The following is a 27,291-nucleotide window of genomic DNA, read 5'->3' as shown; positions in this document are numbered from 1 at the left end:
TCCAGGACCATTTCAAAGTCCCTCACTGTGGAGTCATACAGACTGGCACAGAATAAACACATGATGAGGCTTGCCTCGAATCTGTGAAAAAATCTGTCTATCCTCTTGAGTTTTCTCTTCTCTTTTCTGTCTGAGCCTCCTTGAGCCCTTCAACCTTCACTGAGATTGCAGGGTCTGTACCCTTGCCCTTTCAGTCACATCCTCTAAGTCTGCTGCATTGTGTCCCTGCGATTCTTTGGAGAAGGCTTCCCAGAACTGACACTTGTAAGAACTTTTATTGAGTGCTCATGCGCCAGGCTCTACTCTCAGCACTACAATCATGTAACTTCAAGGTAAGCTCAACCACCCCATTAGACAGATTACCATAATTATTCCCCATTCTGGAAATGAGGAAACAGACATGGAAATTAAGTACCTGCTCAAGGCCAGAACTATGAAATGAAAGCTGCTATTAAACTGTAGGCAGCCTGTCTCCAGAGCCCTGCGTTCTTAACCTCTACCCTCTATGCTGCCTCTCCCCAAGCCTACTCAGAGTAGGAAGAGACCACCTCCGCTGTTTCAAAGATTATACTCCAAGTAACACAACCTAAGATCACATGGCAGTTACACCGCGTATGGGCATTTGTACATTGCTAAACGCATGTGCACCTGTCCCTCTCTTCTTCCTGACCAAAAGAGTCCCCTAAAGCCACAGACCTGGAGAAAAAGTATGTGGCAGGAGCGGCAGGTAAGGGGTAGACAGGCAGAAAGGAGGCTAGAGTAAGAGAGGGCCAGACACAAAAGCAGATAAGGGATCCAAGGGTAAAGCAGCAAGCAGGTGGACGTGGAGGAGCAGTGTCACCAGCTGCAGGAAGACTATGGGCTGGTTTAGGACAAATCTCACAAATACCGTGTTTGCATTACATTATTCCTAAGAGTCCACAAAGGCAGGCCAGACACTATCCTCCCAGCATCTGGAAAAGCACCTGCACACAGTAAATCCTTTAGACGTGGAGGGGAATGGAAGAACAAGTTGGATCTCTTCAAAGATATGGTGGATCTGCTCTTGTGCAGTCTCACCAGCTTCGTCTCGAAGACCCATACACCTTAATTACTTCACCGTTCCATCGCCAGCCCTGCCCCCTTTCCACTCACACAAAATCCACTGTGGCCACTCAGCCTCAATGCTGTGAACGTGCCCTTGATGGCTTCTGCCCACGGGGATCTCTTGCTTCGGAACTCACAACAATTTTTGCCTCTGCCACCATTGGGCCGCGACATCTCCCGATGTTTTCTTTCATTATTTAATTGTCAGCTAATTTCATTCCCAGAAAAACAATACAATATGCTACTTCATATAATTCACAGTATTTTGAGCAGGTTTTTAAACATACTTTATACTGCTACTGTTTTCTCAGTGACTGTAAAGCCTCAAGAGAAAACAAATAAGAACTCTAGAAAATTCAGCAGTTTGTTTTAATCCTTTTGCACTGATGTCTGAGACATGAAAAATACAAAAACATAAGATGTGAAATGTTGGGAGTGCCCAATGCAGTGGAATCTCTAGGACAAAATAGGTCAGGCACTGCTCAGTGTTGAGAGAATCCAGCTAAATCTCAGTTTAATAATTAATTTTTTTGTTATGAAGCCAAATGTGTTGATATTGACAAAGGTCTAATCTGGAATCTGTAAAGGGGAATAGGGAGTCCCTGACACTTGGGCAGTGTTTGAAAAGCCTATGGAAATCATAAATCTAACAATAAAACTACTCCAGCTAAAACATCACAGTTCTTCACTTTTAGCTGGAACTATAAGAACTTGGTGCAATTATATTAGTTACGGTGTGGAAGCCAAAACCTCTGAACGTTAGTTATGCTTGTGATTAGTAAAGGCAAACTGAATTATCATTTCATAACTAAAATCTTTTAAAACAAGAATCCCATTAGAAAAAATAATGTAAAACCTTTCATAGTGTTTGTGGTGGGGAGGGGCAAAAGCTCCAGGGAATTTAAAAACAGGGGCTATCGTCTTAATAACAATGACCCATTTATTAAGCCCTTTCTGTGTGCTGTACACTCGTGCTCTCATTTAATCCTACCACCTTATGAAGGTGCTATTTTTACCTTCAATTTACAGATGAGGAAACTGAGCTCAAAGAGTTCAATAGCTTGTCCAAGGCCATCCAGCTGGCAAGTGGCATGTTCAAGAATCAAACTCCAATTAATTCCAGAGCTTATGTGCTTCATCGCCCTATTATATTATTTCATTCATCCCCTTTTCCTCTCTCAGTTTGGATAACCTCTGCCTTCCCAACAACTAAAGGAGGAGGACTTTCCCCTAGGTTCAAGCTCAGGTGGGAAGCAGCATGGGAGGAAACGAGACTCTTGGGGGGGTGCCTGTTGTAGACACATCGTGGCCTGGATTTCCGGATCTCAGACTAGTCTGGGGAAATGTGTATCTTCCCAAGACCTCTTGAGTTTTGGGGCACAACAATTTAAGAATTCCATGCTCTGTGGTCTGGTGATAATGACCCGAAATTCTTCATTCTGCTGCCTGTAGTACCTACCTTCTCATGACTGTGGATGTCATTATATCAATACTGCAAGGGACCCACATGGAGAACTGGAGAACAGGATGACAAAAGCAGCGTGTGACATTCTTTTCAGCACTGCCTGGTATCTACCCTTTTGTGCCAATCTTTTTTCTTTAGATAAAAGATACTCTAGGACAGGGCACAGATTCTCCTCAACAGATGACCCACAATAAAGAGAAAAGCGCCAAGTGTATTTCTAGACTTAAAGAGGTCACTCCAGATACAAAGGAGGTGGCGGCTTCTACGAGTTGGGAACTCTGGCAGTCCGATTCCATGCCTGCAGTCCCACTGCAGGGCTGACGGTACAATCTCTCCTGTTCTAATTCCTTAACATTAGGAGCAAGTGCTCCTGTAGGCTTCCCATGGTTCCGTGCTTTCTGGGAATCCTAATAGAGAATGATGCCAATCTCAAAGTTCAAGCCTACCTGAACCAAAGGCCCGGATGCAGCTGGAATTCGACAGATCTTATCTTGCAATTTTCTTCACCAGGTTCAACTAGGCTTGAATTATCCAAGACATTCATGACTTGATCACAGTGGCAAAGCTGACCCAATGGTGGTTCCAGTCAGCGGGTGGAACTCTAGCGGGAAAAGGGCAAGATGACATCGCCGTGAACTCATCCTGAATTAGGTAAAGTAGGTAAACCAGCGTCTCTGGGTATTGATTTGCTGAACATAAGGAAGAAAATGATCCAGCTTGGGCAACCATAAAAATCCTCGGAGGTTAAGCAAAGTGAAAGGGATTTTTGAAAGGTCAATTTCAGAAATACTGTCTCACACCTTTGGAGAACTATTTCGTAAATTTTACAAAGAGCTTCACTAAATACACAGCCACATTCAGTGGAGGAAGAGAGCTCAGTATGCAAACTGCCTCTATTCTCCTGAGTTATAGACAGTTTAAAACTATCATTTCAGTTAGCACTGAATTCCACCATATAACGTGCAAGTCAGCTACAGAGCTATTATACACATAAATCTTTTATTTGTATTAGAAAGGCATCAATCACCTCATGCTATAATATGTAAATAAGAAGTAAATGTACTACTTCGCTTAGCCTCACAAGATAAATGTTGTATTATTGCAAGAACAGAAGTTGTGATTTTAACTAGCCACATTTCAATGATAAATACAGTTGACCCTTGAACAACATGGGAGTTAGGGTCACCGGCACTGCCCACCCCACCAGCCAAAATTCCAAGTATAACTTTTGACTCCCCGAAAACTTAACTACTAATAGCCTACTGTTAATTAGAAGTCTTACTGAAAAAATAAACAATGAACATATCTTGTATGTTATATGCACTATACACTGTACTTTTACAATAAAGTGAGCTAGAGAAAAGGTTAACAAAATCATCAGGAAAATACATTTACAATACTATACTGCATGTATTGAAAAAATCCACATATAAGTGGACTCACACAGTTCAAGCCTGTGTTGTTCAAGGGTCAACTGCATATACGTGAAAGGCTACCATGACTTACCTATCCGTGCCCCTTACATGGTTAACAACCTAAATATTATATAGCAAGTAATCTGGAATTTATACTTTGGTGTTAAAAAGAAAAATTACCGCTCAATTTATAAGAAGGCACTAGAAACATTTTGGAATGAATGAGCTTCACACAGAGAGAACCAAATATGGGGATTCACAAGCTATTGGTCAGAAGGGAGCTCAGGAAAAGTCTGGGATAATATTTCTCTCTCTCAGTGAAGAAAAAGAAGGGTTCGTTCTTCTGGTAATGAGTTGGGTGCCTATAACGTACTATGGATGGTGAAGCCAGAGGTGAGACTGGGGGTTGGGAGGGAGAACAGGAAGGAAGGTGGCTGGAAAGGTTTAAGTGATGAGAGTTCACAACAGTCACTGTGAAGTATGGAAAGCTGACCTGGGGCAGATGGAAGAGTGGCCACCTGGGGCTCGGCACCAAACAGCTGCGGAGTCCCCAACAGTAGGCATCCACTGGTTGTGGGAAGGGACCCTGGGCTGGAAGCGAGACCCAGGCTCTGGCACTAACCAGATGGATGGCTGTGACAAGTCACACATCATCCAGAAGGGCTTGTCCTCTAAGTTCTCTTTTTACTGATAAAAACAAAACCACTAAAGAGCATGCCATTAGGGCGCCTGGGTGGCTCAGTTGGTTGAGTGACTGCCTTCGGCTCAGGTCATGATCCCGGAGTCCTGGGATCCAGTCCCGCATCGGGCTCCCAGCTCGGCGGGAGCCTGCTTCTCCCTCTGATCCTATCCCCTCTCATGCTGTTTCTCTCTCTCTCTCTCAAATAAATAAATAAAATCTTTAAAGAAGGAAAAAAAAAAAAGAGCATGCCATTAAAGACCATGCAATAACACATGGTTCCTGGCTACATACACAGAGTTCGCATTATTCCATCCCCTTCACAAGGACAATGCGAAAGACAGACAACTACTCAGCCAGTTCCCTGGCTGGATACTCCTTTTCCTGTCTATCCTCAGGGAAACAAAGCAAACAAACACCTGGCCACACCTACGTTCTGGATTCTTGTCTTGGGGGACGTCCCCATCACAGCAGGCAATACACCCGGCTTTATTTTAAATGTCCGACGCGGGCGCCACCTGTTTTTAACCCTTACACGTGCAGCTGGGTCCTCAGCACAGTGGTCCAAGGATGGGCTTTTCGGGACGGCTCCTACACACGTGAGATTACATGCACACTGGTTTTCCACACGCATGGATGCACAAACCTTGCTGAGATTTTCAGATCCTCGATGTCCACGACCCCCTCCCCCCACCCCATTGCTCTAACAACGTTCCTCTCCCGAAGCAAGCTTCCTCAGCAGCTCCTCCTGGGCCCGATTCCCTCAGCCCCGCGGCTGACGGTCTCGCGCACCGCTGGGCCCGGGCAGGGGCCCACCGCCGCATCGCGCCGTGCGGCGGGGCCGCTCACTGCCCGGCACGAAGCCCTAACCCCTCGCACCCGCGGCGCTACGCTGCGGTTCTCCAACGAAGGCACGAGAACACACGCATCAGTTCCGCGCTGGACGGCGCGTCTGCGGACCTCCTCTTCGTGGATCCCAACTAGAGGCGCCGTTCTGAACACGCTCCTCCGCCTCTACCGCGCCCACTGCGCAAAGCAACTACAAGCGGGACGTCCGGTGGGTCCGTCTGTCCACCTGCACGACTGAGGCCCGTCCTCGGCGCTCCGCAGTCCCAGGCCGCCCTGCCCTCGGCGGCCGGGCACGTCGTGGGCCATCGGGGCAGGGTCGCGCGGGGGGAGGGGGCAGCTCTTGGGGACAGGTTGGCGACGCCGAGCATCCCATGTCACTCACGTTTCCCGACCACCGCCGGTCTCTTCCCAGTGCCTCGCACGTAGCCCCGGCCACGCTCACTGGCCGAGCGTGCCGTCACTAACGCTTCGCACACCCGCTTCGCCCAGCACCAGCGACCCGCGCCGCACCGTCTCCTCGCACGCGCCCGGCCGCCGACACGTGACCACCGCGCGCAAACTCCCGCCGCGGGCGCCGGCTTCCCTGCGGAGGCCCGCGCGCGCGCGAGTGCACGCATGCGCGCGCATGCGCGTGACGGGCGCGCTCTTCCCGGCGACGGTTTCCAGGCAGCCATGCGCCTGCGCTACGTGACGCTCCACCGCCCGCGGAGGGAGGTACTGCTCGCCAAGGCTCCGGCGCGCTTGCGCAGTAGCTGGACGCGGGCGTTTCTTTCCTCCCTTTTTACAGAGTTGGTGGGGGGGGGGGAGCGTAGATTGGAGTTATAAAATGGCGGCTTGGAGCGCTTTCGGCGCTGTTCCTCCGGCGGTCTCTGGTTGAGCCCGCTGCTCTCCGTCACTGCCGAACGCAGAGAGGCGAGGCCCCTGGAGGACATGGTGTTGGAGACCCAAGGCCTGCTGACCACCAAGTTCCTCGAGAATCTCGGCGCAGCGGAAGCGACCAGGCGCGCTCAGCCCAGCGAGCAGCGGCCGCTTCACACCCGAGGCCCGCGGCTGCAACATCGCACCTGCTCGCGGTCGCTCCCCCGGCTTCCGCCGCACCCACAGCCCCCCGAGTGCCGCGGCGGGCGCCCGGGAGGTGAGAGGCGGGCGGGCAGCGTGGCAGGAGAAGGGGCCGATCCCGGGGAGGGGCGCCGGGTCCCGGCACGCGATTGGGCCTGGAAGGGGGAGCCCGGCTGCGGGGCCCAGGCTTGGGGAGGAGGAACCCGGGGTCGGGCAGGGTACGGTACCTGGGCCTGAAAGGGGGAGCCTGGGCTGGAGGAGCCGGGGTCAGGGTGCGCGACTCGAGCCTGGATGGGGGGGGTACCCTGGGCTGGAGGAGCCGGGATGGCGGCCCGGGCCTGGGGAGGAGGAAGCCGGAGTCCGGGTGCGGGACTCGAACCTGGAAGGGGGGACTCTGGGCTGGAGGAGCCGGGATGGCGGCCCGGGCCTGGGGAGGAGGAAGCCGGAGACGGGTGCGGGACTCGAACCTGGAAGGGGGGTACCCTGGGCTGGAGGAGCCGGGATGAGCGGCCCGGGCCTGGGGAGGAGGAAGCCGGAGACGGGTGCGGGACTCGAACCTGGAAGGGGGGTACCCTGGGCTGGAGGAGCCGGGATGAGCGGCCCGGGCCTGGGGAGGAGGAAGCCGGAGTCCGGGTGCGGGACTCGAACCTGGAAGGGGGGACCCTGGGCTGGAGGAGCCGGGATGAGCGGCCCGGGCCTGGGGAGGAGGAAGCCGGAGTCCGGGTGCGGGACTCGAACCTGGAAGGGGGGTACCCTGGGCTGGAGGAGCCGGGATGAGCGGCCCGGGCCTGGGGAGGAGGAAGCCGGAGTCCGGGTGCGGGACTCGAACCTGGAAGGGGGGACCCTGGGCTGGAGGAGCCGGGATGAGCGGCCCGGGCCTGGGGAGGAGGAAGCCGGAGTCCGGGTGCGGGACTCGAACCTGGAAGGGGGGACCCTGGGCTGGAGGAGCCGGGATGAGCGGCCCGGGCCTGGGGAGGAGGAAGCCGGAGTCCGGGTGCGGGACTCGAACCTGGAAGGGGGGACCCTGGGCTGGAGGAGCCGGGGTCAGGGTGCGGGACTCGGACCTGGAAGGGGGGGTACCCTGGGCTGGAGGAGCCGGGATGAGCGGCCCGGGCCTGGGGAGGAGGAAGCCGGAGTCCGGGTGCGGGACTCGGACCTGGAAGGAGGACCCTGGGCTGGAGGAGGGAGGTGAGGAGCCCGGGCCGCGGGCTGTTGGGGGTCAGTGGGGAGGGTGGGGCGGGATGACCGCAGCGGCGCGTGGTCGGGTGCTGTTTGTGAAGCCGGGCGCTGGGCCGACCTGTCGTGGCTGCGGCGCCCAATTTGGGTAAGGCGCGCCCGGCTGCGGGCCCCCCGCGGCCCCCGCGGAGGCGGAGGCAGGATTGGGCAGGGGCCATTCCGGCTTGGCGCCTCGGTTTGCTTCCTAGCGCTTCCTCTCGGTACTTCTTTCTCCTTGGCGGTCTCCACTGCTCCCTACACTGCTCGTATTGCAACCCGGGGCTGTTGATCACCCCTTTCCTCTGTTCCGCGAAGAAGAAATTTTGAGACTTCGTTTTCCCCTGGCGTTCCAGTCCCCGGGGTCCGCCCCCTTGTTCTCCTCTTGTTTTCTGTCAAGTATGGTCACATCTATTTTCATCTTAGGGTAAACTGATGTTGACTGGGGTTCAACCCTGAGGACGAGGCAGCACCTGGTGGCAGAGACCACATAACTCTTAGCAGGCACAATTTCTCCAATCGTGAAAACTCAGTTTCCTGTCAGTATTTCATACCTAGGAATCGTTTTAAAATCGGGTGCCCTTTTAACCACAAGCCCCACATTTTTTTCTTTTTTCTTTTTTTTAAGTATTTTTAAGTAGTCTGGACACCCACCGTAGGGGCTCGAACTCACAAGCCCGAGATGGAGGGCCGCATGCTCCACCCACTCAGCTAGCCAGGCACCCCTAAATTATTTTTTTTTCTTTTAAAGATTTTATTTATTTATTTGTCAGAGAGAGAGAGCACAAGCAGGGAGAACTGCAGGCAGAGAGAAAGGGAGAAGCAGGCTCCCTGCTGAGCAAGGAGCCTGATGCGGGACTAGATCCCAGGCCCCTGGGATCAGGACCTGAGCCGAACGCCCAACCAACTGAGCCACCCAGGTGTCCCACCCCTAAATTCTTAATAGTAGACAGGATTTAAGACTCTTTAGGTGCTGGGCCTTGTTCGGAGTAATTTACCGAGATTTTTTTTTCTCCTCTTCTTGCGCGCGCGCGCGCGCACACACACACACATGCACACACACACACAAAAGAAAATTGTCTGGAGCATCATGCTTTGAAATAAAATATGGATTTGCTGAATATATTTTAAGGCCTGGCTCATAATTGAATTCTCATCTCCCACCCTATACTTTTTACAATTTTGAGGAAAAATAGTATTTCGTAGCCTTTGCTTCTAGCAAAACTTGTTTCTTTAATAATATTTATTAAGCCCTTCTTATGTTCCAGGCACTGTTCTGAACTAAGTTTTTTCTTTATCTTCCTTAATTTTCACAACACTTTCCTCTTCTACAGATGAAGAAAGTGAGTCACGGCAATTAAATAACTTGCCAGAGGTCTAGCAAGAAAATGGCAAAACTGAGAGTTCTGTAGTATTTTCTAAAACAAGTAGCGCCCCAGATCACCGCTCAGCGACTGCTGGACTACCTGCTGTGACAGGGCAGGTTTGGGGCACTTGGAGGGGGCAGTAAACAAAAGGGACAGCCCTGCCCTGTGGTTAGGTCACCAGTTGGATAAATACAGTAGACTGGGGAAGCAGCTACATTAGTTTTGGTTGCTTTACTCTGCTGCTTATCTCTTTACTTGTGGGCCTGAGTTAGATGTTACATTTTCCCTGCACTGTTTGCACGTTCAGCTCCACCCTTTTTTGCCTTAATAATTTACTAATAGTTCCTAGCAAAAATGACTCTTTCAACTTCTCGGCTCTTCTGCCCCCTGGTGGAGGTGTTAGTTACTGACCAGGGAAAGATTTCCCCGGTGGGACCTCTGAACAGTTCAAGGTTACTAAGGAAATATATCAGAAAGTACCTTGTTTGCTTTTGTTTGAATGACCAAGATTAATGGCAAAACTTGACCAGGTATTTGAGGCGGAGACCTTAAAAAGGGGGATTTGCAGGTAATGGCTGAGTGTTCTATTTTATGTATTAGCATTTTGGACTTTAAAACCATTTATTTTACACTCCGGGAAAAAAGCCCGTACGTACTTCTAAGTAAAAGTTCAGGTGTTATTAGGGTATTATTACAAGCTGAAAATCACCTATGTAGTTACTCTACAGGGGTCAGATTTTGAAGGACTTTGGAATGTCAACATTTGAATTTTATTTTATAGGTACTAAAGGGAAATGGGTAATGTGTGAAAGTGTATCTTAATGACCACAAAATTCAAGGAACCAACTATAGTGGTCTTTGGTGTTGAGACAAGTGAGAGTGGGCAGAGACCATCAGGTTCTCATCAGGTTCTAGACAGGTTTCAGGAACCCTGAAGGAACTGGGCACTTGCCTAGGGCAAGATGGGCAGCGGAGGAAATGGAGGGTTTTTGGTCCATTTAACTGGTGAGTTAGAGAACAGCCAGCACGGCACTTACAGTGGAGTCTCTATTGGTTGTTGTGCTAATTTTGTTGTTTATAGCAAAGAATATATATTAGGATCAGAAAACATTGCAAATTGTAAGGGATGGGTACCAGCACCCTCTCTGGCTAGGTGCTTGTATCCACAGTCAGTCCCCGTCTCCTCCTCCCTCCGACACGGTGGCTTTAGAGGAATTGCGTGATGGCTTATTCTTTTTTTTTTTTTAAAGATTTTATTTATTTATTTGAGACAGAGAGAATGAGAGAGACAGAGAGCACATGAGAGGGGGGAGGGTCAGAGGGAGAAGCAGACTCCCTGCCGAGCAGGGAGCCCGATGCGGGACTCGATCCAGGGACTCCAGGATCATGACCTGAGCCGAAGGCAGTCGCTCAACCAGCTGAGCCACCCAGGCGCCCTGAGTGATGGCTTATTCTTGAAGGTCCTATATAAATTTTGAGTGTTAACACATCTATATTAATTACATTTTGAACTTTTAAATGATACTCTAGCTTAGCAGTATACAACTTGGGGTAATTAAGTGTTCAGTCTTGGGAAATTTATTTCTATCAACTGTAGCCTAAAGAAGAGTACTCGTGCTGGGAAAGTATTTCCAGGGCCTTATTAACGTTCTTATCTAAAGATGAACTTCTTTACTGGATCATCTTTAAGAGAATTTTAAGTATTTAAAATGTTTTGCCTGTAGCAAGACTGTAATTATAATTTGCATAGAATAAATTAAGCACTTGTTGATTACATACACAGTACTTAAGATTTCAGATTTTAAAAAGTCAATGGTTTATTTTAGTTTTTTTCAGATGGAGCGGGTTTAGCGCTGTTCAGAGAGAGTGCCAATGTTCTTAGAACACCTGCACTGCCTCCTTCCTAACCCTTTATTGCATATGTAACACTGAGAGCCTGAGAACACTGCTATGAAGTTCTCAGGAAGGCAGTTCCCACTGGTATCAGGAATGTTTGTGTTTTTTACCTCATTTCATGCTAGGGTGAATTTTTAAAATTCTTCGGAAAAATTCTTTGCATTCTTTGTAAAAATTCTTTAAAAATTCTTTGTAAATTCTTGGGGCGCCTGGGTGGTAAGTTAATCCATCGGACTCTTGGTTTCATCTCAGGTCATGATCTCAGGGTCATGGGATCAAGCCCCTCATTGGGCTTCATGCTTGCTTGTGATTCTCTCTTCCTCTTCCTCTGCCCCTCCTGCTTGTGTGCACGCTCTCTCTCTCTCAGATAAATAATCTTTAAAAAAAATTCTCTGTAAGTTCTTATATCTTTGTCTAGGAAACCACTTTTCACTTCTTTTTACTTTTAACTTAGGTTTGAAAATATGGCCAAAAGAATTGCTGAGAAGGAATTGACAGATAGGAATTGGGATCAAGAAGACGAAGCAGAAGAGGTAAGATCTTTCCTCAAGAATGATTTCCTGCTGCTTCTAAATTTAAATTCAGGGCTCCTGGGTGGCTCAGTGGTTAAGCGTCTGCCTTTGGCTCAGGTCATGATCCCAGGGTCCTGGGATCGAGCCCCACATCGGGCTCCCTGCTCCGCGGGAAGCCTGCTTCTCCTCCTCCCGCTCCCCCTGCTTGTGTTCCCTCTCTCGCTGTGTCTCTCTCTGTCAAATAAATAAATAAAATCTTTAAAAAAAATAAATTTAAATTTAAATTCATTTTGGGGTTCCTCAGGAAGATTTTGTAGTAAAATTAAAAGGTCTTTTGGGCGCCTGGGTGGCTCAGTTGGTTAAGCGACTGCCTTCGGCTCAGGTCATGATCCTGGAGTCCCTGGATCGAGTCCCGCATCGGGCTCCCTGCTCGGCAGGGAGTCTGCTTCTCCCTCTGACCCTCCCAACCCTCCCCCCTCTCATGTGCTCTCTCTCTCAGTCTCTCTCTCTCAAATAAATGAATAAAATCTTTAAAGAAAAAAAAAAATTAAAAGGTCTTTTAAAGAACAGCCTGAACAGAAAATAGTAACTTTTAAAACTAAAAATGTAAGTTCATTGGAATTAGAATTTAGATTGGCCTAGTTTCTTTCCTAACAAAATAAAAATGGGTCTTCCCTGAGGAAATATTTTAATTTTTCTCTTACAAAGAGTAGAACACAGCTGTGTTTTTAGTGCCTCATCAGCAGTTTGACGCTCCCTGGCCGGTTCACTAAGGAAATCCGTAACCAAGTTAGCCTTTCGAGTTAATAGAATGGTGCTAAGTTTAAAAAAAAAAAAGGAAGAAATCTGCAAAAGTGTGTTTCCAAGCTTATTCTTAAACCATCTTCCTTCTTTCTGAATCTCTTGTAGTATGAACTTTTTTTCCTTTACAAATATATGTATTAATATGTTTAGGGAAACCAAAATCACAAGTATATTAATATTTTGACAGGGTTTTTAACATTTCTAACTGACTTGGTGCTTTTTAACCAACTCTTCGGTAACTAAGTTTTTTCCTGGTCTGATGCACAGTGTTACATTCTGTGCCTAGTATGATTTATGATGACTGTATAATGATTTGCTTTGACATTAACATATTTCAGGAATGAAAGGACTTCCATTTAGTTAAATTTTAATGAGTCTGAAAGGACCTTACATTGAATTCGAGACAGGTATCCAGATGATCCCTTCTCTTAAGTGTAGAGATCTTTTAAGTTTAACATTATCTGAAATAACTACAGAGACAGCTTCTTACAGAAAGTATTTTATGCCAGCCCTACAGGGTAAAAGCAGGGTTGAAATAAAGCCAGAGATCTTCACCAAATTCCTGATTGTGGGCATAGTACTTTTAGCTACTGGGAAGAGCAGTAGTTTTTCAACAGGGTCACTTAGAGGCCCAGCTGTGCCAGTGGTCTCTGGGATGATGGGCAAATGGGCAAGGTTTCTCAAAAATCATATGCGTATGTGATAAAAATAAACTCTTTTTGAAAACTGTAGTAGGAGGATCCTAGATTTGGGCATCTGGGTTTTAGAACTGGCTCTGTTACCAACTGTTAATGATCTTTAAGGTAACTTTTGGCTTTTGAAGAATAGATTTTGCTTCTTAAAACTGGGTTTTTTATCCTAAGTTTTATTCATATCTTTGAATGTATTTGAAATTTGAAGAACTGGTCCTGAATAGTTTTCTACAAAACTTCTTTTTTTTAACATTTTATTTATTTACTTTTAGAGTGGGGGGGGGGTGCAGAGGGAGAGAAACAATATCAAGCAGACTCCATGCTGAGCACAGAGCCCAACGCAGGGCTTGATCTCACGACCCTGAGCCGAAATCAAGAGTCGGAGGCTCAAACGACTGAGCCACCCAGGCACCCCTGTACCAAACTTTTGACGGTCTTAGTCTTGTCAGAACTTTCCTGTGTGTACTCCTCTGGACTGTGATTCAGAGCCTGCGTTTTTGTAGATCTGGAAGATTTCTGATTCACCTAAGTAGCTTTGGGATTCGTAAGATAGATAATAGACGTAAACTTTACTGTTATGTGCCGTCTCCATAATTTGTTACTAGTATTAACAGTACTTTAAAACCAGCAGATACTAAGATAAGTTTGGTCAGGCTTTTTTGTTTAGCATTTCTTCTCCTTTGGGGCCTCATCTTACTGCTGTTTAATTTGTACACCTGCAGGTGGGAACATTCTCAGTGGCCAGTGAGGAAGTCTTGAAGAATAGAGCCATAAAGAAAGCAAAGCGTAGAAATGTTGGATTTGAAGTGAGTGTTTTCTTACCACTTTTGGTATTAAACACTAATTTGATTTCTAATTGCAGAGCATTTCTACCCCTGGGAGCAGTCAGATCGATAAATGCTTTTTAAAATGTTTACTCTACTTGTGAAAATCCTTGAGGTGGACCATGGGAGTTAGAAAACAATAAGTATGAGATGTGCACCTTACCCAGTTGTAGAAATAAAGTGTAGATCTGGACAAATTTCAGCCGAGCGGCAAGAAGAAGAGGAGTGGGTAGCCGGTGGAGTAAGGAAGGGAAATGCTCCCTGGCATTGAGGAGTGTGTGTTGGGGGGGGGGGGGGGGGAGGTCCTTTAGCTGTAACAAGCATTTCACATGCAGATTTTCTTCCTAATACAGTATGTTATAATGTTTCCTTCCTGTGTTCACAAGGATTAAAAGATGGGTTGTAACTCTTGAATTGAAATCATGTGGTTCCATTCAACCATCACTCCACATTTAACAATGCTGCCCCAGTACGATCCTCAGCCCTCAAATACATTCCAGACACCTGCATGCTGACTTGGTGGCCTGGGCGTCTCTTGTCAGGCTGGAGAGTCTGGTTTGTACATCCTGGGTGGCAGCTGGAAGGACCCTACTCAGCTGCACCTTTTGTGGTGGCTCTGTTCAGTTTTGTTATTCCAAGTCTCCTCTGGTCTAATTTCATTCGTAAAGACTGGTGACGAGTTGGATGTAGGTATTGAGCCTAGTGAAGTTTGATGGCTCTCATGGAGAAGATAACAGCGGGGGAAGGACAACTTAATTAGGGAGGAAGTAATTGGTTTACTTGGGGGAGTGTATTTTAAGGGCTTGGGGTACATTCAAGTGAGGTTCTGTAGGAGACCACTACATATATGGGTGGTTACCTGGTACAGGAGGAGGGGTGACAGCCGGGTGCAGCTCTGAGAGGCATGCAGGAGGTTGAAACCGGGGTCTAGCTGAGAGTGGCAGCTCATGATGTAGACTGAGAAGCCGAAGGAAGGAAGACCGGCTGGAAGAGGGATGGCCCCGCCTCAGAAGAATGAAACCGTGTAACCGTGTAGACCACAATCCAGACTTGGCACAAGGGAAGGGGGGTGGGGGAGCCCTCTGGCTGTTAAAGGAAATGAATATAGATAGTTGAAATCCACATATCATTTCAGCTATAACTTTTAGAACTTGTATAATAAATGTTACGTTGTCTGCTTAAATGCTGAAATGTGGCTTTTCCCGTATGCAGGTGACTGTTGAACCACATGGGTTTGAATTGCCTGCGTCCGTTTATATTCCGGGGGGGCGGGGGTGGGGGGAGGTTGGTACTGCTGACCCCATGTTGTTCAAGGGTCACCTGTCGTGGGTTTGTCCATTTACTCAACAGACCTGCTAAGCGCTGGAGATAATATTGGTGGGTAAAAACAGATAGGAGTAAGTAAAGTATCCATGCTTTGTGAAACATACATCCTAATGATGGAAAAGACACACCGAGTGTGTAGTTTTGTTTTTCTCTAAGTGCCACGGAAAAAAATGAGTGAGGGAGACTGGTGGGCCCAGGGACGTGTCAGTTCCGTGGGGCCCAAATGGGCAGCTCCTCATTCACTTCTGCCCTTTTTCTGAGTGACTCGTATTCCTTTTTTTCTTTTTTAAACTGGTTGTTGAATTTTCATGATGATTCTAGAGCCAATTTGCTGTTAACAGTTTCTAAAATCACTATAAATGTCCTGTGGCTTTTAAATCTCATGCAGAATACCAGGCTCTGAGGAGCCACTTGGAGCTTTCCACTATGTCCGTGGAGTATTGTCATAGATGGTGGCTGTCGCTTTGGTGTATTTGGGATATTGAATCATCAGAAATCAAATGAGGGTGTCAGGGCCTAAGCTATTTTTATTACACGCATTAAAATTCATACAAGTTAAGAGTTTGCCTTTTTTTGCCGAATTTTGTTGCCATAATTGTATCCATGGTCAGTAACCATCTGAAATTCCTGTGGATGTGATTGAAATGTTTGTGTTTTTTGAAAACTGCAATATTAGGCTAACCAACCCATTCAGAAAACAAAGTTTCTAGTTTAAGTAATATTTTTGTGAGATCATGATTATAATTCATTTGTGTGAAAACGTAAGGTTTGTGCACTCCCTCAGATGTTGGGAAACATGTATTCCATGATGTGTTTCTGAGAATATTTCCTAGAGCCTCCCTTGGATCCAGGAAGCAGATCACGCCCATTGTGGTGTAACCACGGGTTTTGAATGGAAAAAAAAAGAGGTATCTTTAGCAGAGCAACGTAAACTGAGGAACGTTTCTCCAAAAGTTTCCAGGAGCAGAGAGCAGGTTTAGAAGCTCATAAGGAGTGCTGGATATTTCCAGAGCATCGCAGGTTGGAGATATGAGGAAGCCAGCGACGGTGGGAAAGGTCTACTAGAAAGGCCTTGCTGATGGAAATAGCGAGGAAATTGAGAATAAAAATGTTGCCTCTGGATTTCTCAACCAAGGGAAGGTCTAAGATTTGAGAGTCAGCTGCTCACGTTTCTAGAAGCCAAAAGCTACAGAAGTGCTTTAGGAAGTCATAGGAAAATGGGTAAGATACTTTCATCAGTCAGCCTGACTTGATGTTTCTACAGCTTCCTTAGGCTAATGGTCTTTGATTGAGTAGTACAAGAAAGAGGCCTCCTTTGGGATTTAGCCGTTTTAGAGTGTGTGTTTTTAGTTATAATTCTGAGGCTGTGTACACAAGTTTAGTGCATTAGTCTTTTTTGCCTTCTTTATCTTAAATATATTTTTAAAAACAAGTTGCACTGTAAATGGCTTTCTTCATGGCTGTATCAGGAAGGCAGCTTCGGACTGCAGAGCTGTCGCTGTGAATAAAGTCGGTCTCATGTCCCGTCTCTGCACCTGCTTCTCCTTTTCCTCCAGTGCTGGTCCCGTAAGCTTCTGATGCTACTCAGCCAACGTGGTATTGGCACGCACTTGCTTACCTGGTTATGAAACCGAGTCCTCTAATGTGTGCTCTTTCTTTATGTTTCAGTCGGATAGTGGAGGGGCCTTTAAAGGTTTTAAAGGTTTGGTTGTACCTTCTGGAGGAGGAGGGTTTTCTGGATTTGGTAATGGTGCTGGAGGGAAGCCTTTGGAAGGACTGTCTAACGGAAGCGACATAAGCAGCGCCCCTCCCTTCTCCAGCGCCAGGACAGCAGCGGAGAGCAAGGCAGCCTTTGGTGAGTAGGTTCTCCTCCCCCCGCTCACATCTGTGTACAGATGATCTGAAAAATAACATTGCAAAGATGTTTTCCTTGTACTTGATCCTGGGTCCTGGGACTCCATGAGCAGAAACAGGGTAATACTGAAAGGGATGGAAGTTAGGGAGATGTTGGCTCTTTGCAGAGTAAGTGAGTAGAGCACAGGCTTTTGAGGCAAAATAGACCCAGGTTCTCAGCTCCGCCAGTCACTGGCTCTGCAACCCTGGTAAAGTTCCTTATTAGCCTCTGAGCCTCCAAATCTTCAACTGTGAAATGAGAATGACCCTGAGAACTGACCTATGGGGTCAAAGGAGAAGAGGAAGCTCTTAGTGGACCCTCCGTAAAGACCTGCCTTCCCATGTGCTCATTCGTTCTCTGTGTACAAGGGACTTTCCGTGTGGCCCACACCTACTAGGAACTTACGGTCCTCCACTCTAGATTTATGTCACCCGGGGTGTGGTGACTGCCTGATCCTGTTTTGAGAGAATTGGTCAAGAACTGTTGGGATTAGCAGCAGAGAATGGATTCATGGGCTCCAGTCTTCGGTTTTCGGGAAGTGATCCTGGCTGGTTGGATTGTACTTAGCTGTTCTGAATGTACACTGTTTTGTTTTAATGAGGCAGAATGTGTAGTGTGATTAAGCCAGCACTTTCTGTTAAGATTTTAACTGCATTAATATATGTTCATCCCTACAACCTTGGGGATTAAGTTTTATACTAACTATTGGGACAGTTCTGGGGGAAGCGGGCCTCCTTTTCAAAGAAAAGATTATTTTTAATGCAAGCACATCATAGACCGTGTTCTTGTATAAAGTTTGATTTTTGTGATCACCGGTTCCTAAATATTAGATGTGCACATACTTCTTGAACTGTCACAAAAATACAGGATACAATAAAAGCAGAAAGTATGAAGACAGCATAAAAATCCAGGTGATATTATCAAATCAGCTTCTCAGTAAACTCTTCAAACTTTTAATTCCCTGTAGGATCTATTGCCGCAAATGGTCCTACCTCCTTGGTCGATAAAAAGATCTTAACTCCCAAAACGAATGGTGACAGTCAGCAGCCCTCCTCCTCCGGCCTGACCTCTAGCGCGGCCTGCCCCCGGGACGTCTATCACAAGCAGCTGGCTGCCTTAAACTGTTCCGTCCGGGATTGGATCGCGAAGCACGTGAACACGAACCCCCTGTGCGACCTGACGCCCATCTTTAAGGACTACGAGAAACACCTCACTGGTATCGAACAGCAGCTCGGGGGCAGCGGCAGCAGGCGCTCTGAGAGTGAAGCCAAGAAAATGCCGCTTGCGACCCAGTCGCCTTCCCCGTTCGGGGCAGCAGAACTGCAGCGAGACTCGACATTGGCGTTTGCGGGCAACAAGGTGGAGGACACTGCTGAGAAGCCGCCGGACCCGCCCGGAGGAGCCGCGGGGGCCTCGTTTAACTTCGGCAAGAAGATCGACAGTTCTGTCTTGGGCTCTTTAAACTCCGGCCCCCTGACTGCATTTTCGTTTTCTTCTGGAAACTCCAGTTTATTTGGCAAAGAGCTTACCCAGAATAAACCGGTGTCTTCACCATTTTCCATGAAAATGTTGGAGGTACAGGCTGAAGGCGGCAGTAGTGAATACAAAGGTAATAATAAAGTTTATCCTCCTAAGTCTGTCTTGGATCTGAGTTTCGGGTTTAGCGGCACGAACGTAGATTTGTGAATCAGGTGGATCTGGGTTCACGCTGTGACTCACGTCGTTTCCCGGGTATGATCTCGGACACAGTTGATCGGCTGCTTTTGAGTCTGTTGTTTCCCTCTTTGTAAAGTGGAGTAAGACCTATTTTGCAGGGCTACTGTAAGGATTGAGAATATAAAAATAAAAAGAATATAACCATATCAGGCACAGTGACTTTGAAAAGTATTAAACGCACATAAAAAAATTCAGTAAATTAACAGTGCTTGAGAATTGTGTCTTACTGAAAGAATTGCTCATCAATGTCCGTGGCATGTCTTGTATTTGGGAGATTTAATGATAGGTGAAGTCTCATGGCAAAATAGTACTCTACTGTGAATAAAGAAGGTAGACTTTGCATAGCCCCAGGAACAAATTGGCGGGGGTTTCCCTCAATGTGTCTAGACGGCAGCCACCTTTCCAGAAGCATCCACCTTGGGTGGCGTCAGTGCCCCAAACTGGGCCTGAGTCACAGGCCCTTCACTACCTGTTCTTAGCTCTTTGAAAAGAGGGGTTAATGGCCTAGTCTCTCCTCATCCCATTGTGGTTGTGAACACATTGTGTGAAGACACTTATTTGTGAGCAGTTAAAAAGTACGTCTCGAAGGAGGTGTTCACTTCTCAGTACTTGAGAACGAAAGAAACCGGCTGTTTTCTCCTGGGAGGGTAACTTCCGTTCCTTCGAGTCCATCCTCAGGCAAGGGCCCTCCAGAGCAAAGCATAGGCTAAAGATCTCCCTTTTTATTTCTCTGCCCTAAATGCGACCGATGGAGAGTGGTCCTGCTCCTAGAGCGGTCCCAGGAACGGCGAGGCTGCCTGTGGGAGGGACATGAGTGAGGCTCGGTCCCCGCACGATGCCAGATGCCCAGCGGCAGAGCCCCCCCTGCTTGTCTGGTGGCCGCTGCACCTCTCCCTGCGAGAGAGAGCCCGTGAGCTTGTTTGAGTCTTGCTGCCTGGGCCCGCCCTGGAGAGCCTTGCTCACGGCTGCCTTCTTGGGAATTTAAATCTGGTCACTTTGACTTGTTGGGGCACCAGAATTGTTTTTCTGAGAGTTGCTGTTTAATTTAGTGTGTGTCCTGAGACCATCTTTCTCCAGAGGATCACTGTTTGCACCATCGTGTCCTAGATCTCCCCTGGGGCTGGGGCTGGGGCTGGGAGGGCGCCTGGTGCCTGAGCCTCCAGACACGGGGCCTCGCAGAAGCAGCTTGCTCACGCTTCGGGGTGGTTTCTCTGACAGCCTGCCCTGTAACCAGCTTTATTGTCCTCCTCTTCTTTGGCCATCGCGGAGACTGATTATTCCTCAGCATGACACACACAGTGTCACAGGAGATCTGGGGATGAAGGTGTTTAGAAGCCTGTCTGAGATTTTCCTTTTCCAGTGGGTGATCTTGAGTCTGTGTGGGTGTTTATTTTTCTGTTAAAATTGGTGCACCGAATCATAAGCATCGACAATTTTTCATTCTAGGGCTTTCTACAAATTAACATTTAGAAGAGAGAAGCATGTTCCCATTAAAAATTATCCTAATTTTTCACAAAATGATTAAAATCCAGTGAATCTCCCCCAGTTAGATGTGTGCTTTCGATTTCTGCGTCAGCTTACAGGGAATTTTTAGGTTGAGGTGTTAGGGGATGGATAACTTCTTTTGTGACATTTTTAAGCTCTTGATTTGAATTTTACTGAGTTAGTGTTGTTTTTATAAAAGGCGGAGATGAAGAAGAGAATGACGAGCCGCCCAAAGTAGTAGTTACTGAAGTAAAAGAAGAAGATGCTTTTTACTCCAAAAAGTAAGTAAGAGTCCCGGGAACCCATGTGGTGAGCATGTCTTCAGAGATGTGGAAGGTGGCCTCTGGGGCGACCTCAGCCCCACAGGATTTGCTGAGCATCCCCTCCTGGGGTCAGGCTGGGCCTGCTCTTCGGATGGGAACAAGGGAGAATTCTTGACCTGTTCATTTGAAAACAGGTTCTAGAAATTTCCTGCTGGGCATTTCCTACTCTTTTCTAGTATTTTCTTTCTTCTGAAGTGCTTTAGAGACAGGCTTTTCTTTGACCGTCCCACCCCCATCTCTCTCCTCTCCCCCTGCTCCACCCCCCTGCACAAAGAAAGTCACCTCCTCACTGATTTCACCTTTTGTTTTTACTTCTGCTCTTAATCGGGAGGTGTCATCCCCTCCTGGAGACCTGGTTGGCCCTTGTGGGTTTTCTCAGCCAAAACGTTCTGCATAGTAACCAGCCCTTTATTTCCTCCCCAGTGATGAGAACAGTTTTGTTTTTTGGTTCACTTTTGTTTTTATATGAGAGCTGTTGCTTTCAGAAGAAAGCCAAGGAGAAATTTTGAATTATCTCATCCCAATGAAATGAAATTAGTACTTTTTAACAAACATGTTTACAGAAAAGTCAGTTGTACCATTTTAGAACTTTCCCTAGGTGTGTTTTTTTAAATACAGAAATTTCACACGGAGTCAGTGTTTGTAACAATCATCATATCCTGTGGAATTCCCAAGTGTTGTTATTTCTGAGCACTTTTAAGAACCCAACAATGCGGGCACCTGGGTGGCTCAGTCGTTAAGCTTCTGCCTTCGGCTCAGGTCATGATCCCAGGGTCCTGGGATCGAGCCCCGCATCGGGCTTCCTGCTCTGCGAGAAGCGTGCTTCTCCCTCTCCCACTCCCCCTTCGTGTCCCCTCTCTTGCTCTTTCAAATAAATAAACAAAATATTTTTTTTAAAAAAAGAATCCAACAATGCCTTTTGCTTGTTTTTAAATTTAATTATGCAGATGACCTATGAAGGATTTTTTCCTAATCGGAATAAATTGAAGGAGCAGGAAGTGGTTTTGATTTGTGTCTTCATGACCTAAGGAGATTATGACAGAGCAGGCTGGGAAGACGCTTGACTACATTATTGTCAGTTAGGTCTTGCTTAAGAGTGTTTTCCGGGGCGCCTGGGTGGCTCAGTTGGTTGAGCGTCTGCCTTCAGCTCAGGTCATGATCCCGGGGTCCTGGGATCGAGCCCCACGGCGGGCTCCCGACTCGGTGGGGAGTCTCCTGCTCACTCTCACTCTTACCCTGCTTGTGCTCGCTTGATCTCTCTCAAATGGATTAAAAAAAAAAAAGTGATTTCCAAAATTTCAGCATTTTGGTAGATCAAAAATTGAAGGAGTCCTGAAGAAAATTAAAAAATAAATAGGAAGAAGGGCAAGAGAGATGGGGGCCAGAGGGTCCTGTATTTGTTCCTGTCCCGAAAGGACCAGATCGGCCTCTTGAACTCAGGGCCAAAGGAGCACATCAGAGGTGTGGAGTGTTTACTGTGGTTTTGACTGAACTGAGAATAGGTAGCTTCAGAAAGTGGTTTTTTTCAAGTTGCACATGACCCACTATTTTAATAATTGGGAAAAATAGGGAAGGGTCCTAGAATATCTAACCAGATTTTCTTATTTGGGTTTGTACCCAGACCTAGTTTGAACCAAAGGTTCATCCTTGTCTTTCCACACAAGTGTGAACAGCGGTTGTTAGAAAACTTGTCTCTTGGGGCGCCTGGGTGGCTCAGTCGTTAAGCGTCTGCCTTTGGCTCAGGTCATGATCCCAGGGTCCTGGGATCGAGCCCCGCATCGGGCTCCCTGCTCCGCGGGAAGCCTGCTTCTCCCTCTCCCACTCCCCCTGCTTGTGTTCCCTCTCGCTGTGTCTCTCTCTGTCAAATAAATAAAGAAAATCTTTAAAAAAAAAAAGAAAACTTGTCTCTTGAGTATCTGATGGCCTTGCTTCTTTTTCTCTATAGGTGTAAACTGTTTTACAAGAAAGACAATGAATTTAAAGAGAAAGGTGTGGGTACTTTGCATTTAAAACCTACAGCCAATCAGAAGACGCAGCTGTTAGTGCGGGCAGACACCAATTTAGGTGGGTATCTTGTTTTTCAGGTGGCACAAGATCATGCTGACCACATAGTGCATAAAAGCCCTTCACCTTGCTGGTTCCAGTCATTGAGATTTTCAAGTAGAGCCATGTGTTTTGGGGGGACAGAACAGCAGTCAATCAGATCAAATGCATCCTGTATTTCCTGATTATTTATAGGCTGAGTTGAGTACCAGCATAACAGAGTGCAAGAAAACGTAGATGTGTTCAAAGAAGTAACCAAGATGGTTTTCGTTTCACTTTGTGTTAGAAATGTGACTAAGAAGCTATAGGTAAATTGGATGGCTTAATAAACACAGAAGGGCGATTAACCATTTAAAGGAATCTGCTTTATGTAGGAAATAACCATAAACACCTTGCCGGCTGCCCTTTGCCCCAGCCCCACCCTTAGAACAACCCACCGGAAGGAGGCGGCCGGTGCCTGGAGGAGCCCGGGCGGGGGGCCAGGGCTGGTCTATGAGGAAGTGGTGGGTACCGCTAGGCCCTGCCGGGCTGGGTTGCAGAACCTTCGGCTTTTTCTTCCCTGTGGGCTTGACTCGTGGGTGACGCCATCACCGTCCTAGCGCTCTTACCCGGTGAGCCACAGAGAGGTGTCTTTGCTAACCGCCCTGCCTTGTTGGAATGACCTGGTGAAGGCTCCAGGTCGTGCTGACGCACTCTTCGTCTGGTGTGAGCACGGACACCTCTCAGAAGGCCTGGCCGCTGTGACAGGGCCTCGCGGCCCTCTCTGAGGGACACCATGCTGGCGTCTGCATGAGGGGACCCGGGCCCTTTTCCCCGACCTTCCCGAAGCTCCCAGTTTTAGATCCATTCGCTACAGGAGAGCTTGTATTTCACATTTAGCACATGAAAGCTGCAGTCTCATGGACCTCCGGTGTGGTCTGTGTGGTTTTGATGTCCTTTTTCCTTTGTTGAAATGCAGGCAACATACTGCTGAATGTCCTGATTCCACCCAACATGCCGTGTAGCCGAACGGGGAAGAACAACGTCCTGATCGTCTGTGTTCCAAATCCACCTGTTGATGAGAAGAATGCCACCATCCCAGTCACCATGTTAATCCGGGTAAAAACAGGCGAGGACGCGGATGAGTTGCACAAAATTTTACTGGAGAAAAAGGATGCCTGAACACACTTGGACTAAGGGATTGCTGCCAAGTTGCTGCTCCCCACCACCCCTTAGACTTAGTCAGTTTTTCTTCTCTTCTTACTTCGACATTCTAAGAATTTAGAGATAACTTAAAACTTTGTGAGGAAGATTAATATGGCCAATAAAACCTTTAAACGTTAAGTGTCAAGAACCTGTATTCTCCCTTCTTAAGAACTGTCTGATGTGTAAAATATATTTGAATGAAATTTTTTTGGAAGATTTTTAATGTTCATTTATTAAACTGACCACAAGTGGTTTCTTAATAGGCTGAAATCAGGGTATCGATTAGACTTCCCAAAGGCTGTTCCGATCCACGGGTTTTGGGGTCTGCTGCCACTGCTGGGGAGGCTTCCCGGCAGCCCCCGCGTCCAGGAGGAAGCTCGCCTGTAGCGTTCTCTGGTGGGCTTGACTGATTTGGGAGAACAGCACTCTTTCCAAATGAATCATGCTACCACGCCGTGATGGAGGTATTTTTCCTGTGCTTTCTCATATTGTTATTCTAAAGCTGAACCTCCAGTACCAAATGTTCCCGCCCAGCATGAGAGGCTTTAGCTTTTTATTTGCAGACATTGGCCTTTTAACCCTGTGGGCTTCTTTACCTGATTGAGGAACTGCTTTTTCATTTTAAAAGGAAACAAGTAGTTTGTTCTTTGGTTTTGTAGTTTCACTCTTGAGGTGCTGTTACTTCTCTGTTCCTCTGCAGACAAAGAGAATAGAGGGGGATTGCCTGGAATGCGGTCTAAAAGCACAAATTTGGTAGCTTAGAGTTTATAGACCACGGACAACAAACGCCTGTAGAAATGAAAGTTAAGTCAAAGTTAGAGCATAGTACAAAAGAAAGAATACTTCTTAGCTATTTGTGCCATGATGAACCCTATGGATCTAAGAGCTACTTACTGCTTAAAGTCCTAGGAGCTCTTACTACACATGAGCCATGTGATTAGCCAGGAAACATGCAATAAGGTAATGGAATTGAAATTGTGTGTGTAAATGTTGCCTTTAACTTTAGACAGAAGTATATTCTACATTTGATACCTGAAGTTTCCACTTTTTTACAAGTAAGCTACTCAGTATGTCCATTTGGAAGGGAGCCATGGTTATGCAGGAGCAGAGCTGTGTCACTTCTTCACAGCAGTCAGGTAACGGATCCTAGTGTTCTTGGAAGATTCTGGGCACATGAATTAGATACAGATTTTAATGTTTAAATCGCCACTTTCATTCCTCATTAATCATTTAATGCTGGTACCATATGATCTTGTTTCAAGGCTCAGGGTCCGTGCCTGAGGGCTCACACTTGTATGTTCTGATCTTCAGTATGTAATGTCTTCTGACGTAGAAAATAATTGTAGATAGTGCAGTTACTTTTTTTAAAACAAGCTATAATTTTTAGAGATTTATAAAGGGGGCAGGGAAACCATTTTATGATCCAACAGGTTAACTCCAATGCCTGAGGTGCGGAAGTTGGCCAACGATGTACCGTGAGATTCTTGCGCTTCGTGAGAGAATCTGGCCGAGTGTGTGACTCTGAGGAAATGCACAGAGGTGTGCGTACACTTGTGGGCTGAGGTCAGGCTCTCACGGTGGGAAAGCTGGGGAGGGAGTGGCAGTTACTTTTGCATTTTCGTTTTAGAATCAAGAATACTCTGGAGTGTTTGTTACAGGTGATTTCTAGTATGTGGTGGTCGATCCTATCACAGTGGCCGTGGCCCAGCCGGCCTTGAGTGAGGTTTATCCAGCTGCTAGGAGGACGAGGAAGTGCAGGGCACAGACTTCTGTCCCGGGTGGCCCACCCGTGGTCCCCAGGAGCCGCGAGGCCACTCGGGCACTTTCAGGGGGCGCCACACTGGTAGTAGCCTCTGCGTGGCCAGTGGGACGTTTGCCACACATGGCCGAACAGCATCAGGATTGGGTCACCTTTCACCCCCGCCCCCCCCGGGAAAAGAGTTCATAATCTTTTTGCATTAGTGGGTGTATGTGGCTTTCTCTTTTCCTGACATTCCCAGCAAATTGTTGCTGCTAAGACTCACTGTTAAAGTGACAATTACAGGGACAGGTGTGATGCGTGTGCCGGAACTCCCAACGCGGTATTTCCTTCATGTCGCTTCCCCTTTAGGAACTTGCTGGTCTCTACTTTAATTACGTATTCATACAAAAGAGCCTGAGTGTGTGTGGATTTTCCTGTAAAACCTAAATATTTGTATGTTACTTGGGGGAAGAGGCCCCTTTGGCCCCCAGAGGGCCGGCCTTCTCTCCCCTGCTGTATTAGTAGCTAAATTCCGCCCCATAGGTTTAGTTAGATTTATTTTTAACAAAAATATTAGAAATTAGGCTTTTAAATGTTTAACGTAGACTGAAGTTTTTGTATTTAGTTGGAGGATCTATGACGTATATCATCTGTGTGGCCTGAAGGGAGTTGTTTTTAACCTTTAATCCGTTTAATCAGTTGTGTTGCATCTTGACAAATACTGAGTGTCCCAGTGGCCTTTTTTAAACTGGTGTGTGTCCTTCTTTTGAGAGTTCCCCAGTAAGCAAAAAAATGAGCGTTGTGCTGTCTTTGTTTTTAGAATTACAGGCTGGAAATGTGTGTCCAATTTTTAAAGCAGTTTAGATTGTGTTTTCCAGGGAAGAACAAGTCTGACCATTTACGCATTGATTTTCTTGAAAAGGATTATAGTTTTATAATTTCAGTTCTAAATCATATTTTTGATATGCTGCATGCCAAAAAGAATCTACCTGTTCTAGGGGAGAAGAAAAAAAAAACCCATCTTACTGTCCAAGTGCAGAACAAGTTATCACTGAGAAAGCCTTTTTGGTTTCATTTTAAAAGTTAAACACGTCTTTTGAGCAACTGTCAGTTCTTCTTTGATTTCTGAAGTCAGAATGCAAGCACGGTGTATTTTGAGGGCTTTGCAGACCCAATGGCTCACTCCCAAACCCCTGGGTATTGGTTCTCATTCTGGAAGAGAATCTGGTTGAAACTGGCGTGTCCCACGGTGCCAGCAGGGGACCGCGAGGAGCCGTCCAGTCCCGCTCTGAGCACCAGGACTTCTTGGCCAGAGGCAGTCATGGTTAGGACTCCGGACTCTGCTTGATGCAGATGCGATCGATCGTAACAGTTGTTAAGACTTCTTAGCAATCAGATAAGTTGTTTGCTTTCTATTTTGCATAGGAAATGGTTTTCTAAGACAAATACTTGAATTGTCAGACAATGTAATCTCAGTTTGTATTAGTTTTTGAGGAAGTGTAATCCATGAAATGTGAATAAATGGAAAGTAAACAAAATCAGTGTTTGACACTTTTATGTTCCTCGGTGATGTTCCTGGCGTCGATACAAGTCATGTGGGCCGGGGGAAGGACCGTGCAGAAACCCCCAGGCAGCGGAGGATCTGCTTCCTCTCCGCCCCTCGCGTATGCGTGTGGCCTCCTCCGAGCCATTCGAGAGTCTGTCCTGTGGGATTTACG

The 27,291-nt window shown here is 47.0% G+C and overlaps 1 protein-coding gene and 1 long non-coding RNA gene across 14 annotated transcripts in view; one reads left to right on the top strand and one right to left on the bottom strand.

Moving 5' to 3' along the window:
* Positions 1 to 6,141, bottom strand: part of LOC123843159 (uncharacterized) — an 88,691-nt gene extending 82,550 nt beyond the window's left edge. For 8 of the 12 annotated variants that reach the window (XR_010411283.1, XR_010411285.1, XR_010411287.1 and 5 more), the window contains exon 1: positions 2,998 to 6,141. This is a non-coding gene — a long non-coding RNA (uncharacterized LOC123843159). Of the gene's footprint in view, positions 1 to 2,545 lie in introns of all 12 variants that reach the window. The other 4 variants (XR_010411288.1, XR_010411281.1, XR_010411289.1 and 1 more) reach the window with 3 other exon arrangements.
* A 182-nt stretch (positions 6,142 to 6,323) lies between these two features.
* NUP50 (nucleoporin 50) lies at positions 6,324 to 26,539 on the top strand. Of its 2 annotated transcripts, XM_045872350.3 has the most exons (8): positions 6,325 to 6,629; positions 11,483 to 11,561; positions 13,759 to 13,842; positions 16,855 to 17,041; positions 18,048 to 18,689; positions 20,481 to 20,562; positions 22,550 to 22,668; positions 23,606 to 26,539. In XM_045872350.3, the coding sequence occupies exons 2-8, from the start codon at positions 11,493 to 11,495 to the stop codon at positions 23,806 to 23,808; spliced, it is 1,386 nt and encodes a 461-aa protein (XP_045728306.1). In that variant the 5' UTR covers positions 6,325 to 6,629; positions 11,483 to 11,492; the 3' UTR covers positions 23,809 to 26,539. The 2 variants fall into 2 exon arrangements, with proteins under 2 accessions (XP_045728307.1, XP_045728306.1); XM_045872351.3 differs by lacking the exon at positions 13,759 to 13,842 and having other exon boundaries at positions 6,324 to 6,629.
* The last annotated feature ends 752 nt before the right edge of the window (positions 26,540 to 27,291 follow it).

This window comes from Mirounga angustirostris, unplaced genomic scaffold (assembly GCF_029215605.1).
Source record: "Mirounga angustirostris isolate CCGP_5_RB_7025 unplaced genomic scaffold, mMirAng1.0.hap1 SCAF_5, whole genome shotgun sequence".
Classification (NCBI taxonomy): Eukaryota; Metazoa; Chordata; class Mammalia; order Carnivora; family Phocidae; genus Mirounga; species Mirounga angustirostris.
The sequence above is the reverse complement of the archived record's forward strand: the minus strand, read 5'-3'. Positions and strand labels throughout refer to the sequence as shown.